The 16,047-nt window shown below is 53.6% G+C and overlaps 8 protein-coding genes across 8 annotated transcripts; 3 read left to right on the top strand and 5 right to left on the bottom strand.

Moving 5' to 3' along the window:
• Positions 1–1,277: 1,277 nt before the first annotated feature.
• On the top strand, positions 1,278–1,724 carry V2A60_006855 (uncharacterized protein; the record flags this gene model as incomplete). Its single annotated transcript, XM_083258146.1, has 1 exon — positions 1,278–1,724. One exon carries the CDS (start codon positions 1,278–1,280, stop codon positions 1,722–1,724), a length of 447 nt encoding a protein of 148 aa, XP_083114272.1.
• A 144-nt stretch (positions 1,725–1,868) lies between these two features.
• V2A60_006854 (XAP5, circadian clock regulator-domain-containing protein) lies at positions 1,869–3,121 on the bottom strand (the record flags this gene model as incomplete). The annotated part of the gene is made up of 2 exons (XM_083258145.1): positions 1,869–2,219; positions 2,312–3,121. The coding sequence occupies 2 exons, from the start codon at positions 3,119–3,121 to the stop codon at positions 1,869–1,871; spliced, it is 1,161 nt and encodes a 386-aa protein (XP_083114271.1).
• A 1,213-nt stretch (positions 3,122–4,334) lies between these two features.
• V2A60_006853 (fungal specific transcription factor domain-containing protein) lies at positions 4,335–5,294 on the bottom strand (the record flags this gene model as incomplete). Its single annotated transcript, XM_083258144.1, has 1 exon — positions 4,335–5,294. One exon carries the CDS (start codon positions 5,292–5,294, stop codon positions 4,335–4,337), a length of 960 nt encoding a protein of 319 aa, XP_083114270.1.
• Positions 5,295–6,745: 1,451 nt separating this feature from the next.
• V2A60_006852 (uncharacterized protein) lies at positions 6,746–8,820 on the top strand (the record flags this gene model as incomplete). The annotated part of the gene is made up of 7 exons (XM_083258143.1): positions 6,746–6,933; positions 6,990–7,207; positions 7,258–7,310; positions 7,370–7,724; positions 7,786–8,023; positions 8,104–8,226; positions 8,280–8,820. The coding sequence occupies 7 exons, from the start codon at positions 6,746–6,748 to the stop codon at positions 8,818–8,820; spliced, it is 1,716 nt and encodes a 571-aa protein (XP_083114269.1).
• Positions 8,821–9,212: 392 nt separating this feature from the next.
• Positions 9,213–10,046, bottom strand: V2A60_006851 (glutathione S-transferase; the record flags this gene model as incomplete). Its single annotated transcript, XM_083258142.1, has 1 exon — positions 9,213–10,046. The coding sequence occupies one exon, from the start codon at positions 10,044–10,046 to the stop codon at positions 9,213–9,215; it is 834 nt and encodes a 277-aa protein (XP_083114268.1).
• Positions 10,047–10,554: 508 nt separating this feature from the next.
• V2A60_006850 (E2 ubiquitin-conjugating protein MMS2) lies at positions 10,555–11,132 on the bottom strand (the record flags this gene model as incomplete). Its single annotated transcript, XM_083258141.1, has 3 exons — positions 10,555–10,618; positions 10,683–10,888; positions 10,983–11,132. 3 exons carry the CDS (start codon positions 11,130–11,132, stop codon positions 10,555–10,557), a joined length of 420 nt encoding a protein of 139 aa, XP_083114267.1.
• A 590-nt stretch (positions 11,133–11,722) lies between these two features.
• Positions 11,723–12,974, top strand: V2A60_006849 (SPFH domain-containing protein; the record flags this gene model as incomplete). Its single annotated transcript, XM_083258140.1, has 2 exons — positions 11,723–12,126; positions 12,185–12,974. 2 exons carry the CDS (start codon positions 11,723–11,725, stop codon positions 12,972–12,974), a joined length of 1,194 nt encoding a protein of 397 aa, XP_083114266.1.
• Positions 12,975–13,538: 564 nt separating this feature from the next.
• Positions 13,539–14,432, bottom strand: V2A60_006848 (uncharacterized protein; the record flags this gene model as incomplete). The annotated part of the gene is made up of 1 exon (XM_083258139.1): positions 13,539–14,432. One exon carries the CDS (start codon positions 14,430–14,432, stop codon positions 13,539–13,541), a length of 894 nt encoding a protein of 297 aa, XP_083114265.1.
• Between the last annotated feature and the right edge of the window lie 1,615 nt (positions 14,433–16,047).

Raw genomic sequence — 16,047 nt, 5'->3', positions numbered from 1 at the left:
CCTCCTTTGGGCCGCCACGATTTGCGTGGGCTGCATGAGGGTACTATATCCAGTTCTGCATTCTGCAGGAGTTGTCTCCATGGGGTGGCGCTTTTGAGCAACGTATCGCGTGAGCATTGCCCGCATTGACTTGACACATCAATGGTCGATGAGTGCTGCGAAATACTACATTGTATGCGAGGATTCTTCGTCCACTTCTATAATGCGAAAACCTATAATGTAGAATAGAAGTGTTGCTCGTGACGCAAGTAGGTAGCCGCGCCGCCCTGTCCGTCTCGCTAGTACGCAAGCCGTGCGGCTATCTACTTACTTGTACGAGTCGTAATGTGCTCTCGTGGTTATGCATGCACAGGCATCTGGCTGCATGGTGCTCTTGCTCTTGACCGATTTTCGCCTGGAGCTACCCAAAGAAGGCATCCGAGACTGACTGTCTTTACACTTTGCTGTCGCTGCACCGCTCTGCTGCCGAGTTCCACAGCGCAGATGCAACATTGCATCCCGCTGAATGGATTCTCTTTTTCGATGACGAATAAAATTTAATCATCACTTCTTGGACAGCATTTTCGCCCCCCTCCCAGCCCTTGCCCCCCTGCCCTCTCGCTGAGTCAAGCAACAACAACAAAGCTGGGGGAGGAGGAGGAGGGGGAGCGAAAAGCCATGGAGGGAATTGGCCAAAGCACCAACCGTGTGGGAATAAGACATGGGGAAAATTAAGCTTTCCCTTGCTGGAATGGGCCAGTGAATGATCGATCTGTAAGAAATCCCGTGTTTCTTCATTGGCTTGCAAACTCGAGGGGGGGGGGGGGGGAAACGAGGCAAATTGGCCGCCTCTGGGCCCCCACGTGGGTGGTTTTGTCGCCGCTCCCAGCGCTCTCACAATGGACGCGGACTTTGCGCGAGACAGAGCCACTTCAGCCAACGACGGCCTTGTACAGGGAAATGTGCCCCCTCCGTCTACGGACTGACGGGGGAGCCACACCACCTCATCTCATATCTCTAGTCCAATCTGGCTCGGCATATGGCGGCGTGCGGCGTCGTGGTTGGGCAGGGCCATGTCCGGCCGTGTCTGACAGCGTCTCGGCCATCGGGCCTCGTCGAGTGACAGCCAGCCAGCGGCGGGGGGGTCAAGCCGGTCCCTCCACCCAGCGATATACAGGCTGGTATTAAAACAAATCGACCATCCACTAGAGTACAAATCTTTGATTCCTCGTCTCGAAAAAAAGACGATCGATCCCGCAAGTCTTCTATTTGCTATCTTTGCTATTATACAGTACAGAATGGACAAGGTCGACATCCTGACGGCGTCCCGGGTGGAGCCACTGTCCCAGCATCACCATGCCACGATTATAAGTCGGCTGGGCCCGACGCTGGCCTACGCCGTGCACTTTCAAAACATCGTCGGCTCGCTCTCCGTCTTCCTCTGCTGGCGCGCCTACCTCCTCGCCAGCGTCTCCGTCACTCAGGCCTACTACGCCACCCGCATCCTCGCCTTTTATGCCCTCGTCGGAACCAAGATCGGGGCGTTTTACGGCGCTGCCGCTTCCGTCCGTGCCGCAGCCGCCGTCTGGGACATGAAGACCACCCGCAGGCTGCGCGACAAGCTCTTCTACGAGTTTGCCCTCTTCGTCCTCGGCGCCGGCAACGGCCTCTTCCTCCTCCTTCTCTGGCCGGGCTGGATCGTCATTGGCGGCACGTCCTTTGCCCTCTGGCAGATTTGTGGCTGAGCAAGGACAGAGTTCTATCGACATGAAAACGAAAATAGTAAAGCGAAAAAACCTCTGACCGAATACCTCGCGGTATAAAATTTATGGCGACGCCTTTTCCAGGAGACCACAATGGTTTGGGCCTTTCGAACAACAACTTGTTCCTTACTTGGAATAAAAAAATGTGTTGCCACCGCCATCTTTTCGGATCTGGTTCGCATAGTCCGTCTCGGGGTCAAAATTTTGCCAAGTGCTGGCAGGATAAATGTGCTTATTGCGCTCGTACCACCGACGGTCGACCACTTTCGTCTCAAGGGGATCCTCGTCTGCGCCCTCAAGCGTGCTGATGTCGGGGAGGCCCTTGTTGGCCTTGACCTCGGCTGCCGTGCTGAGTCCTCCGGGCAGCGGCTCCGAAGCAGCCTTGGACTTTTCCGGCGCTTCGGCGCTGTAGTCAAAGAGACGCTTGCCGCCAGGTCCGACGCTCTTGTTCATGATGAAATAGTAAAAGTCGTAATGCTACACAGATAGATTGCACAGTTAGTCACAAAGACTCATATAGACACGACAAGGTTATAAAATAAATGAGGCATAGGCCACAGTCCACGTACATGGGGAATGATGACAGTGCCTCTGACAATCATCAGGTCATCCACGCCGACGCGTGCCCAGGCTCGTCTCGCATTGACCTGTTCGCCGACGCCACGCTCGGCGCCAACCTTTCGGCTCTTGTCGAGAAACACCCAGATAAAGTCGCCCTTTTTCATGCGCACGACCCCACCTGGCGTCATGGCACCATCGTAAAAGACGAACGGGATTGCGAATTCGGTCGCCTTGACCGCTTCCTGTATCGCCAGGAACTCGCGGCGCAGCGCCTCCCGCTCAGCAGCCTCTTTCCGCAGCGCCGACTTGGTGACCGACTTGGGGGCCAGTCCAACAGACGCGTTGGCCTTGACCTTGCCGCTCTTGACCTCGCCATTGCGACCCTCGCCCGGGTTGCGGCTCCCGTTGTCCCGCTCAGGTCCGCCGGCCGTCGTCGTCGTTTCGCTGTCGTGGTCATTCCCCTCGTGGACATGGTCGTCGTCGTCGTCGTCGTCGCCAAACGAGAGGAGTTTCTTGCCGGGCTTGGCCTTCTTCTTGGCCTTCTTCACCGGGCGCGCGCCGGCCGTCGCGGCGCTGCCAGAGTCGCTGACGGCACTGCTGCCCGGGTTGTTGTCGGGCGTGCCCGTCTGCGAGCGGTCGACGGGCGTCGAGAGGCCCGTGGCGTTGGCATCGCGCGCCTCGCGCTCCTGCTGCTCGAGGACCTCGGCGCGGCGCTTGCGAAAGTCGGAGAGCGCGACAAGACCGACCGTGTTTGTGGAGAGGCGCTCCTGGGTCGTCTTGTTTTGCGGCGTGAACCGCGACGCTGTGTGTTCCGACATTGCTGCCTGGGAGTCGTGGTTGATTCTGTTGCGAGTTGCTCCAACAGACTCGTTCACCTTTACCGTTTCGAGCCGGCCATGTGGGGCACAACACCAGGCTGTCAGTACGGCAGCCTATTAATAGATGCTATTTTCTCTTTTTATAACATACACTGACTGAATATATCATTTAATAATGATTAAAATATGGTTGAGCAAGCTGGGCTTTTGAAACATCTGAAGGTGGTAAATACAGCCTAGAAAGATGTGAAAGAAAACCCCTTTCTTCATTGATATCATGAATGAAAAAAGTCGAATTCAACTGTACATTAGACAATTAATGATTATGCAAGGAATACTAAAATATCTTCATCAGCAGCTGTCAAGGTGTACTTGAGCTGCTTCTTTTGCACTGCCTGTTACTACTAGCATCGCCGCTCGGGCTCAACCAACGAGCTTATGGTTTCGTAGCAGGTCAATGGTACCAGTCCTTTGGCTATTGGAATCGCTTTGCGCTGTGATACAACTGGTAAATAAATACTAAAGATAACCCGCAAGAGTTCCTGCATTGTAGCCCAAGAAGTAGGGGGGTGTTCCGTTCCAGTATCGTCTTTGTTAAATTAATTAGCGTACAGGCGTGCAGCCTACGCCCGCCGAAGCAGCAAGACGGAATCCGTTTTTCAACTTTGTAGCCCTTGTACGAGCAAACAAGTACGAATATAACGATACAAAATCTCGGACGAATTTCTACCTCCGCGTCTCGAATTTCAATAATCATCACCTCCTTCTCCTGTTGGCGATTCTTGCGGCCGCTGGACAGCACCGTGCCCTGGCAGCTCGAATGGGAGGATTGGTGTCTTGCGGTTATCCTGCCGGCATCTTGCCAGCATATGGCTCCTTTAATAAATAAATGAAGCCTGGTTTTATCCCTGTTAGGGGTCCCGAAATTAATAATCAGTTAATAGACTTTGGTCTAGGCTTTGTGAAATATTACTGACAGTCAGCCGTGTACACACAACACCCGACGGAACTCTAAATAAGATCCGTAGTTTCTCGGTAGTTGGTCTGTTTGCGCGGTATTTTCAGGGCCTCAAGATTGACTGGTGACATACGACATGTCTTTAGACTGGTTTCGATCGTCACGATGGCTTTATTTTGCATGCAAGGGATAAACTTCAACGGCTACGGAACATGGCTTTTTCTGTATATTTATTCATAAAGAGAAAAAGACATCCTAAATCATACTCGCAAGAGCATCATTATCTTTAAAAGCCCTGTTCACCCACACGGCAGGATTCAATGATGGCTGCGCACTCTCATGAGCGTTTGCACGAGCCACCACCAGCCCATCGAGGAGCCGCTCCAGGATCAGGTAAGCCCAATAATTACACGTGGAAATGTGTACATCGCGCAGCCACAGCTCTTTGCACCAATACAGTGCTTCGAGGATAGTATCCCTCTTCGATGCAGCCAGCTCTAAGCCCTCCGCCGTCTCCTGTTGGCAGGACCTGAGCGTCATGCACGCCCCGACCGCCGCGATGAAAAAGTCTTGCTTGAAAAGCTCTGCGACCATTTTCAGCGCAAAACAGTCTCCATCGTCGAAAAGCTGCCTCTGGTGTACCATGATCGCCAAGGCGCTACCGAGAAACTGCTTCTGTAAATGGGCCCTCGTCATGGTATCCGACGAAAGAGACAGGCTGGTCTGATGTACGATGAGCAAGATGCGGCGCAAGTAAACTGTAAGCATGTGCTTTTGCGGCTTCCTCCAATCAAATACGTCTTTAATAGCCCTTTCATCAGCATAGATAGCTTGTACGTCCTGGAACAACCTTTTCAGATCTGTTTGGTAATGATCCAACGTGTTCACGGCCGAAATGGTCGAGTTGGCCATCGACACGACGTCAATAGCTATAGGCAGTGCTCTTGAGATGATGATCTCGCAGGCCGATTCTGTGTACTCAGATGCCGGCCCCGGTACCGCGTCATTGACTAATTCATCGTCGTCCAAGTTTCTCAAAGTATAGTGGCCAATGTCGCACCGCCGCAGGAGCAGTGGCGTCCCGCTATTTGCCGCTTGCTGGACTTTTAAGAAGACTGTAGTGTTCCAAAGACGTGCCCTCGTTTGCTGATCGAGTACTGTACATTTCTCGTCAAGGTTCTGCAACCCCAGCTCCAGGCAGCCCCGGACGGCCATGTCTGTGAGCGGACCGCAAGAGTCGATGACGCTGCACTGGTAGACGCCAGTCGACTTTACGATGACTGCGAGGCACAGGCATCTGATCAAGGTTTGGTCTGTACGAAAAAGAATGGAGGTTCTGCTGAGACACATCTCCGCTGATTCCACCAACGATTGCCAGGTCGAGTCGTGAGAGGCGTCGCTGGCAGCGACATTCTCTCCGCTTGTCGACACTCCACAGCCGATGATCAGAACTAAGAATAGTTGTGCTAGCCAAGCATATGATGGTCTCAACGGCTCTCGCCAGAAGCACTCGATCTCGTCTTTCAATGTTGGTATGTGAAAGAGGCGGTGTATGCCTTCGCTTGATCTCAAATACCGATCCACGAACAAGTCACAGGTCTCGCGGGCGGGAAGCCGAGTAACAACGTCAGACTTGTCAAAGCGGCTATTTCCATACCCGAGGCATGTGAAGGGAAACCTTTCCAGCAAGGTCACACTCTTGCCTCTCACCTGGTCTCGGGGTCTTTTCGCCATGTGTACCTCCAACATGATGCGTGATTCTTCATTGTTTGGCAATACATCTTGGAACTTGGACTCGCCGTCAGCACTGTCCTGTTTCGTTGAGCTTGTGTAATGTTCTTACCTGATGCAGCATGCCAGCCCAATGCGTGGCGCCTCGCAAGGCCGACTTTGGTGTATACCAAGGAGATTCTGCCAGATCATCTTCAAGGTCGAGGCCAAGCCCATCCACATCTTGGTCACCCTGTACAATTGAGCTCTGTTTTGTACCGAATTCGGAACAGTGAAACTCGGATGGGCGGCTCGCAACTAGCGATCCAACGTTCCGACTGACCGACCTCGGCTCGGTAGACTCGGGCTGGGGTTGAAACTCAACATATGCGCACTCGTCCACTTTGTGCCGCCAGACGCACCGACTGCATGGCACTTTCCGGTCACAGCTGACCTTGAGCTGTCGACAGGGCACACACGAGATTGTCCGACGGCGACGGCGCCGCCTCTGTGGGGCTGGCTGCACCGCTTCGGCCTTGAAGACGTGGAAAGACATGGCAGAATGAGCGAGACTGCAGGCCTTGAGCCGAAAGATTAAGGCTGCATTAGTTGCCGATTGCGAAAATGCACTGCTTCGCCATGTTCCTGTTGCCGAGTCTGGCCATGCATTGGACCCATGCTCGACGCAGAGTGGGGGAAGTAAACCCACCACGGATGTAAGAATGAATGAATTCGGACTAGGTCGGATATAACTCGATGCGTATGTTTCCGTATTGGGTATGTGTTAGCTTTCATCCTTTATCAGATGGCGACATATCAGATGGAACTATGCCGAGAAAATTTGCTAGGTCAGTTCATTGTCCAACTATTAAAAGGCGAGCATGTCTCGCCCTTCCAGAAGAGATGAGCCAGAGCGCAACTCAATTCACTTATTATTAATAAAACCAATTCTCAAAATGTCTGAGAAGCAGATGAAGTCTCCCATCACTGACACCCTTCATTCTGATGGCCATGCCGCCTCAGACCGGTCTATTGACTTGCGAAAGACTACTTCCTCGCAAAATTCTGCTGTGGTCCTTAATACGAGGGCAGACTACTCAACGACTTCAAGACCGAATGTCTATACTTGCCTCGTCATTTCAGGGTATGGTATGCTCTTTCAGAATTGCTGATAGCAACCACTCACTAACACGACTTTAGAGCTTTTGTCATTCTTCTCCTCAACTCTCTTCAGATGACAGTCGTCAGCTCTCTAGCGCCGTATGTTACAAGCGCCTTCGACTCACACTCTCTCCTACCCGTGACGACACTCGTTTCGTCTATTGTTACAGGCGTCATGCAGCTTCCCTTGTCACGCGCCATCGATCGCTATGGACGGCCACAGGGTCTTGTGGCCATGATATTCCTGGACGTTCTAGGTATGTTCCTCGCAGTCGACTAAGCACGACCGTTCTAAAGTACTTTGCAGGACTCATCATCATGGCCACTTGCACCAATGTCAAGGCATATGCCGCAGCTCAGGTATGACCCGACGTGTAGTTATTGAGTCTCCGCTAATAGTGCGCACGAGCCTGATTCAGGTTCTATACATTGTCGGTGCCGATGGAATAATCTACGTCGTTCGCGTCTTTGCCATGGACAAGGTTGATGTCAAGGCGCGCTCGCTAGTATACGGGCTCAGCCTATACACATACTTTATCACCCCCTTTGCCGGTCCCGCGCTGGCTCAGGCGTACTACAAAGCTGGCATCTGGCGCTGGTGCTTTGGGTCACTAGCTCTAATCATCCCTGGAGTTTCTGGCCTTTTGATATCCCTATTTGTCTGGAATGAGCGCAAGCATAGGACAACCCGTCAATCGAAGGCCTCGCTGCAAGAAGTCAAGGGACAAAACTCCATACTTCAGACAGCATGGTCTCACGCAATAGATTTAGATGGTAAGTAAGCAATTCTTTAAGGGGGAAGGGATACGAGCATTGGCTAAGTCGACGAACTCAGTAATTGGTGTGTTACTTGCCTGCTTTGGTCTCGGTCTTGTACTGCTGCCGCTATCTCTGGCAACAAAGGGCATGAGTGAATGGGCATCGCCGACAACGATTTCCATGGTCGTTGTTGGTGTACTTTGTTTGTTTGCTCTTGTCATCTACGAGGCTCGTTTCGCACCCCGGTCCTTTGTCGATTTTGGTCTCATTCGCGACCGCACGGCTTGGGGCGCATGTCTTTGCATAGGTGGCCAGTCGCTAAGTCTCTAGTAAGATCTCATCTCTGAGCAGAACAAAAAAAGGAAATCGTTTGCCCAAGCTGACCAATGTCTAGCATGTGGTGGTCCTACTACACGTCGTTTCTTCAAGTTGTGCACTTCCAGAGCATCAAGAATGCCGGCTACATTCTCAACACGCATCAAATCGGATCAGGTATCTTCTCGATATTGACTGGACTGTATGTCACACAGTTTGTATCAGCATAGTCTTTTGCTAACCTCTTCCGGGAAGGGCACTCAAGTATACTCATCGTTTCAAGGCTGTCAACGCTGTAGGGGTTGCTCTCACCACATTGGGAACGGGCCTGATGATCTATTTCAGCCTTCCGGATTCATCGTTTGGAGGCGTTCTCGCATCGCACATTCTCATCGCAATATCATCAGGCATGCTGGCAGCTTCAGAAGTCGCTGCGGTGCTAAATGACACTGATGATGATACTTTTTCGATGCGTATCGCCGTGCTCTTTCTCTTTGCGTGGGTCGGGTCTGCCATAGGCTCCACGATTGCTGCACCGCTGTGGAGAAGCCGTTTTCCTTACCTGTTAGACAAGTATCTGCCAGACGACATCAAGGCCCAGGCTCAACATATTTACGGTTCTATTTCAGCTCAACTCTCGTACGCTCGTGGGACGCCTGGGCGCGATGCCATCATCAAAGCCATGACAGAGACTTGGAAAATTATGTCTATAGCTGGCACTGCAACGTTGGTTATGGCTTGGGTTGGGGTGCTGCTTTTGAGGGAGGGAAGGCCGAATGGCAAAGGTTCGGTGTGATTGAACAATCTGTAAATAGCCTGAGCTTCTTGTCTGATAGAGATATGGTACTGTATCCATCTGAGACCATAGGACATTACCACTGCTGGTACTATCGTGATGAGCAGAGATAGCGACTCTGCCAAAAGAGTTTCTCGCATTCAAATTCTATTATTGAATAGTCACTGCTGCTTGGTCACTGCATTTAGTTCTCGGACAAAACCAGTCAAATAAGACACACAAGATGAACTTTTCTGAGAATAACTCGTGCCGATAGCTACCGTACGGCATCGACTGCTCCGTATCATTTCACAGCATTCGCCTGGGCATAGAAAGGTACCATTTTCAATTTAGAGAGACTCATGTAACCATCGATCAAGTTTGTGAATAGACGAGGTGGACAAAAGGCACAACTATGGGAGTCTTTTGCCTTGACGGGTCGCTTGGCCGACCTCCGAGTTGGTCGTGTCATCTGCATACCTCTGATACGCAATAATGTAGCGGTCGTCGGCACTCCAGGTTTCCTTGACGCTCTTGCGCTCCGTGGTCGCTTTGAACCACTCCCTCCATCGACCCCATTCTTCGTCCTGACCTTGAGCAGGGATTCCTGTGCCGCCGTTTTTATAGTGGTCGATGAGCCAGAGACGTTTGGCCCACGGTGCCAGGCAGATGTCTACCATGCTCAACTGTTCGCCTGCGAAAAATGGCCCTTTTGCGTCCATTTGGTCTGTAAGTGCGTGGATGGATTTGTGAAGCTCTTCTCTGCCGTCATCCAGCGTGAATGGCTTCTCGTTAGTATGCTGCAGCAGTTTGTAAAACGCCGGGATGATTTTGCTGCTGATGTGGTCGATCCAGAGGCGGGCGCGCGCTCGGTCGTAAGGATCTTTAGGCAGAAGACTTGGTCCATATTTTGAATCATCACTATATTCTTCATCCAGGTATTCGCTGATAATGTTGCTTTCAAAGAGGGGCTTTTGTTCTGATCCATGCGCACCCGCCGGCACGGCGAGCGTGGGCACGAGGCCACGGGGGTTCATGGCCAAAAACGAAGCCTCTTTCTTATACGGATTTATCTCAATGTATTGATACGGAATCTTCTTTTCCTCGAGAACGATCCAGGAGCGCTGGACAAAGGGACAGAACCAACCGCCATAGAGTTTCAGCGGGTGGGTGTCTGCGTGCTGGGCAGCCAGACCAGCCGCAGCTCCAGAGGGCTCTGGAGGAAGTGAGGTATCAATTGTAGTCATGGTGAATCGGGATTGTGTTGGGTTGCTGGAGACAAGTTGAAGCAGAGCACTAGCTAGACTACAAATGGCTTTTTATATTAATTTGGCGGGGTCTCCTCTTAGTTCGCATGACGTGATAGCTAAGCTGGTAGCCGGCAGCATGTTGTTGCCAGGCCCGAAATCAAGCATCAGAGACACTATAGCCGTTCTGTTCTTTACATGTCATATGACGGTCAACAATCTCCTCCCACTATAATTGTAGCTGTTAATTTCACGAAGCAGCCAGTCTGCAAACAGAGCTCCAGGGTATCCCTGAACCGGCTTTCACATGTCGAGTTCGGTCCCCCCTCCTTCACGAGGAAAAATCGACTCTTTATTGCTTGTCTGATGATGGTGTTTCATTTCGGTCTGCGGTCTGTATAAGCTACGGATTGCCGCTGAGTAGGGCGTGAATCATCCAGCAATTGGCGCTCTTGGTTTTTCAGCGGCGGTGTTTCTCCTTGTCCAAGTACTTTTTTCACTCGCTCAATTATGAGTATGTAGAGCCCTCGGCGGGTTGGGGGATCTTCTTGTTGGCCGGCGCGGCCATATATCTGGTTGCCGTTAGCGCTTCTACCACGATGCGATGGGTAGCAGCAAAAGCTCGACTGTACGCACCTTCTCAGCTCTATCAGGATGGTTTCCATTGTATTCTCGCGCTTCCATTGCGCAAGGCAGGGAAGCATTGAGGGGTCGACAACGCCGTTCTTTGGATCGACGCAGGGCAGGTTGACTTGGCTGACAAACTGAATCGTGGGGGGAACATCGGGGTACTTGTCGCCACAGTGCATCTTGAGACTGTAGATTCGGTTCTCGTGGACAGACTAGAGAGCGGTAAGCACGGGTGCACAAGGCTGATGTTGCAACGGCGTCTGTCTCAAGACATATATGCCTTGCCGATGGCGGGGCTGGACATACGTGAGGAGGCCCGAGGATGGTGCCGTTCCAGTTGCTCATCAACAAGTCATCGCCATCTTCCAGACCATAACTGCAGGCCTCAGCACCAAGACCTTTTTCTCCTTTCTCGAGCTCTTCCAGGAGGCGGAAGTTGCGCGGAACCTTGGCCATAATGGTGTAATAGGAGTGGCTATGCGCTGTAGTCTGGTGGCGTATTTGCGTCAGGCCCGGAGTTCAAGCTCTAAATCAACCGCAAAAATTTGAACAACGTCGTTTCTCTCGCGCGATGCAATCTGACGTCGCAAGGCCCGAGGCAATACTTTTGTCGAAGAGCTACGTGGGGTTTAATGGTCCAAAGGCGGGCGACTGAGGGCGGTGCGTGCCGCGGGGCAGACCAGCGTTGGGTGGCCCGGAAATTTTGTGGAGAGCTTTGTCTGGCTGTGGCTGGTGACTGACAGGCAGAGCACAGGGTGGCTGACTGGCTCCACCGTTCTCTTAGTACTCGTGCCACGCACCCACTGAGCTCGTCTTGCACCATCATCGGCCGCTGGCGGGTAAATATCGGCCAAGCCAGCTTACCAGGCCGAAAAGGCTCGCAAACCGGCCGTCGTCATTCACCTCGCAGCCTCGCACCACCAACACATCACGACAGGTTCCGTCTGATTCATCTGTCACGACTCCCGACAAACTGGACGGGAGGGCAGTCAATAACACATTCTATCCGACAAGAACACACTGGGAGCCTGCTATCACCATTGAGAATGCAGTCCGCGTTGGTGCGGGCGTCCCTACGGGGACCCCTTCAGCAGCTTCAGCACTCGAGACAATTGACGACGTCGGCTCGCAGCCTGTTGTCCTCGAGTTTTGGTGGCAGCGGCGGACCTCTGCCCTCTTATTTTCAGAAGCCTCGTCTTCCGGCCAACACGGTTGTGCGCTTCGTGCCCCAGCAGACAGCCTGGATCGTTGAGCGCATGGGCAAGTTCAACCGCATCCTCGACCCGGGCCTGGCCGTCCTCATGCCCTTCATCGACCGCATTGCCTACGTCAAGAGCCTCAAGGAGGTCGCCATTGAAATTCCCAGCCAGAGCGCCATCACGGCCGACAACGTGACACTCGAACTGGACGGCGTCCTATTTACTCGAGTGTTTGACGCCTACAAGGCCAGGCAAGTTTCCCAGCAACATGGTGAGCAATTGAAGGTTGCTAACCAACCAATGATGTAGCTATGGTGTTGAGGATGCCGAATATGCCATCTCCCAGCTCGCCCAGACTACCATGCGATCAGAAATCGGCCAGCTCACGCTCGACCACGTTCTAAAGGAGCGCGCCGCCCTCAACACCAACATCACCGCTGCCATCAATGACGCCGCCGAGGCCTGGGGCGTCACCTGCCTGCGCTACGAGATTCGCGATATCCACGCCCCCGACGCCGTCGTCGAGGCCATGCACCGCCAGGTCACGGCCGAGCGCTCAAAGCGCGCCGAGATTCTCGACTCGGAAGGTCAGCGCCAAAGCGCCATCAACATTGCCGAGGGCCGTAAGCAGAGCGTCATTCTAGCATCAGAAGCCCTTCGTGCCGAGCGCATCAACGAGGCTGATGGTGAGGCTGAAGCTATCCTGCTCAAGGCGCGTGCCACGGCTGAGGGCATCGACGCAGTGTCCCGCAGTATCCTAGACGGCGCCGAGGGTGCCAAGGGTGCCATCAGCTTGACAGTCGCCGAAAAATACGTCGACGCCTTTGCCAAGCTGGCCAAAGAGAGCACTGCCGTTGTCGTTCCTGGCAACGTGGGCGACATCTCTGGCATGATTGCCACGGGCCTCAGCGTCTACGGAAAAGTTGGCGAGGCCCAGGCCAAGACCATGGCTAAGCAGATTGTGCAGCCCCTCGAGCCTAGTAGCTCGACTAATACTGCTTCCGAGGCAGTTTCGGAGGAAGACGCCGCCAGAAGTCGCAAGGAGGTCATGAAGGAGACGGTTCTGGAGGGATTCAATGAAGCAGCCACTAGAAGATAAGCTTCTCGGTCCATGTGTTTCCTAGCGATCTCTTGAGCCTCGCAACATGACTCCTGCGGGACCCTTTGTATAGTATTGTGGAACGACGAGGCCCCCCGTCTTCGCTTCATGCATCTCATATATCCACTAGACACCTGGGCTGGCGGCAAAGGCGTTTTGTATTATTTCGGGGTCGTTATCATATTTTCTGTGTCTTATTAGCAAAAAGCAGGATGAGCGTGAGTGGATCAGGTCGATATTTCGACATGCCGTAGTGCGATGGCAATGGCGGATGCAAAAAAGACTGTACATGACGGGGTAGGAAAAGAAACTTTTCTCCAAAAAACAGGAAATAATGAGCTCTTGAGCTTGGTCGAAAAATATATGAATCAATCTCGCTTCATTATGCTGCAACAGATATACTCCCGCTCTTCCCCCGGAACTAATAAACTAGCTATGTGTATAATGTGGTATCTTGCTGCACACGCGCAACGGAACGTTGGCGTGCCTAGAATATAAATGTCTTTTTGTTTCAAATGATTCGCTGATATGGTCTCCGGACAGAGCCAAGAATTTGCATTTTCTTTAAATGATGTATGCCGCCGCTACGAGGAGTCCTGCCAGAACGGCCGGAGCTTTGAGCGTCTCACCGGCACCGCCCCTCTCGGCGCTGGTTGGGCTGCTACCAGCGCTGCCCGAGGGCTTCGTCTTGTCGGGTAACGGAGCGCCAGACGGCACGCTGCTCTCGCTTGCCGGCGTTGTCGTGGCTGGTGAAGGGCTGTTCCCGCCACTGCTAGACATGGCAGCGGACGACGATACACTGGCGTCAATGACCGTGTCAGACAGCGTCTCGAGCGGCGTAGCCGCCGAGCCGCCGCCGCCGCCGCCGCCGGTGCTGCCGGTGCTGCTACTGCCACCCGCCCCCCCGACGACGACCGACGGCCCTGGCGCGGATTCGGATGTCTGGCTCGACGCGGACGCGGGGTCGCTCCTGGGACCGGCCTCGCTCTTTGGGCGGCCGCAGAGGCCGACGGCCAGGCAGACGGTGCCGGCGTCGCAGGAGGAGCCGTCGCCCAGGTTGCAGCAGACGCGGTCGCGCGTGATGCAGCCAATGTCGCACATCTTGGTCGTGGCGGTGCACCCCCTGGGCGGGCCGCTGCACGTCTGCCCGTGGCGGCAGCAGCCCTGGTCGTAGCAGCTGTAGCCCTCCTGGCAGGCCTGGCCCTGGCCGACGTGGCAGCACTCGAAGCCGCCGTCGATGCACGAGGCGTCGCAGGCGACCTGGCCCGCGAAGCACTGCGCCGCGGCGGCGGCGGCGTGCCGCGCCGTGAGCGGCTGGCTGCTGCGACTGCGGTCGGGGATGTGGAACAACACGCCCGTGCCGACGGTGTTGGCTTCGGCGGCGGTGGAGGCGGAGACGGAGGCGGAGGCTGTGTATGTGACGAGGCCGGCAACGGCCAGCGTCGAGTAGCGCACCATTGTAAACCAAGTATACGCCATCAACCTGCGGAAACCAAAAGTAGATGGTGAGCGTGCCGAACGGGCAGCTATTCTCGCTGTCAAGGTCGGGCCTTTATACCGGTCTTTCCCCCCTTGGGTTTGTCGATTGCGATATGCAAAGACGAAGTGATCATCGGGCGACCAACTGGGGGATGAAACCGAAAAAAGATGCACCGCCAATTGCACTATACGCAGGCGGGGTCGCCAAGATGTGCATCAACAGACGACAACAACCACACGGCGAGTGAGGAGTTCAAGTCAGTGGTGGTGCGCGAGCAGCCGCCGAGGCCCGTTCGTGCAGGTTTTGCTTATCACAAACGGTGGCGACCTACGCGAGACCCCTTTGTGAATGCGATGTTCAGCAGATTAGCCAAAAGAAGGAGGAGAGAGAGAACCTCCCCTTGCCCCCCCCCCCCCCCCCCCCCCCCGGCCTCTGATCAGCAATCAGGTGCAGAAAAGGCGAGACGCGAACAAATTCCCCCCCTCACTCCATTGGAACTTTTTTTCTTCTCTTCCAAGCACCGGCACACCCACCCGCACACACTCACACCACCAAGCAGATGCAACGAGACCCAGGCAGCTTCCTAATTGCTCGATAGCGGCTTTCCCGCGGATGGGCGTGTGGTGGCAGGCTGCAACCCCAGCGGAAATGACGGGGGGGGGCACAAAAAGCAAGCCACCAAAGTGTTATTTTTAGGAGCAAATGGCCGTCAAAGCGGGGAGTTCCCAGCCAGGATCAGGCTACACTTACAGGTTCCGAAGCAAAAGAAGGAAAAGCAAGCAGGGGTTCGGGGGAGGAGGAGGGGGGGGGGGGCTCGAAAACCTTCAGCACAACCATCATCCAATGACACTAATGTGGTAAGCGCTGGGTGGGATCGACGGTTTGAATGGCTGACCTTGGGGCAGCTAATAAAGGTTTCTCTCCACTGCCAAATGCCACTCTAATAGTAACTGCTCGCGCCAGCCCCTCAAAGAGGAACCGCGGGCGACGATTGCGTCGAGCAGTCCAGCCTGTTTCGCCCGGGCCTTGAAGCTGGGAAACGTTGTGGCGATGGATGCCATCCAGTAGATGTAGGGTAGGCCATGCTGTCGCCGGGACTTTCATCTCATCATCTCGAAAAGAGAGCTTTATTTGTGGATCACTTCGGGAAATATTGTAGATCGTGTTAAGGGCACGCCGCGGATTCAGATAAAACGGGTCTTCGTTTTGCTTCTTCTTTGATAACCCTTTGTGGCATTGACCGTTGGCTTTTTGTTAGCCCGCGCCACACCCAGGTTTACGGTCTGGCAATAACACACGGTTTGATGAACCACGTTTCGCGGCTGGCTGAGATTGGCCATGTTGGGCCAAGTAATTCGCACCTGGCTTCTGATCTTTTCAATGTCTGTGTGACCATATCACCATATCTATAATCCGACTGTTTGAGACCAGGCTTTCAATGAGCGCAGCCGACAACTGCATAGTAGATGTGCCAAAAAAAAAACAAGTTGAGCAGTTGTAGCGCACTGTGTATCTATCTAATGTTTATCTAATACTATTTATGGGTATATGAACTATAAGAAAATCTTCCAAGCAAGCTGCCTTTCCCTAATG

This window comes from Cordyceps javanica, chromosome 4, assembly GCF_051103115.1.
Source record: "Cordyceps javanica chromosome 4, complete sequence".
NCBI lineage: Eukaryota > Fungi > Ascomycota > Sordariomycetes > Hypocreales > Cordycipitaceae > Cordyceps > Cordyceps javanica.
The sequence above is the reverse complement of the archived record's forward strand: the minus strand, read 5'-3'. Positions and strand labels throughout refer to the sequence as shown.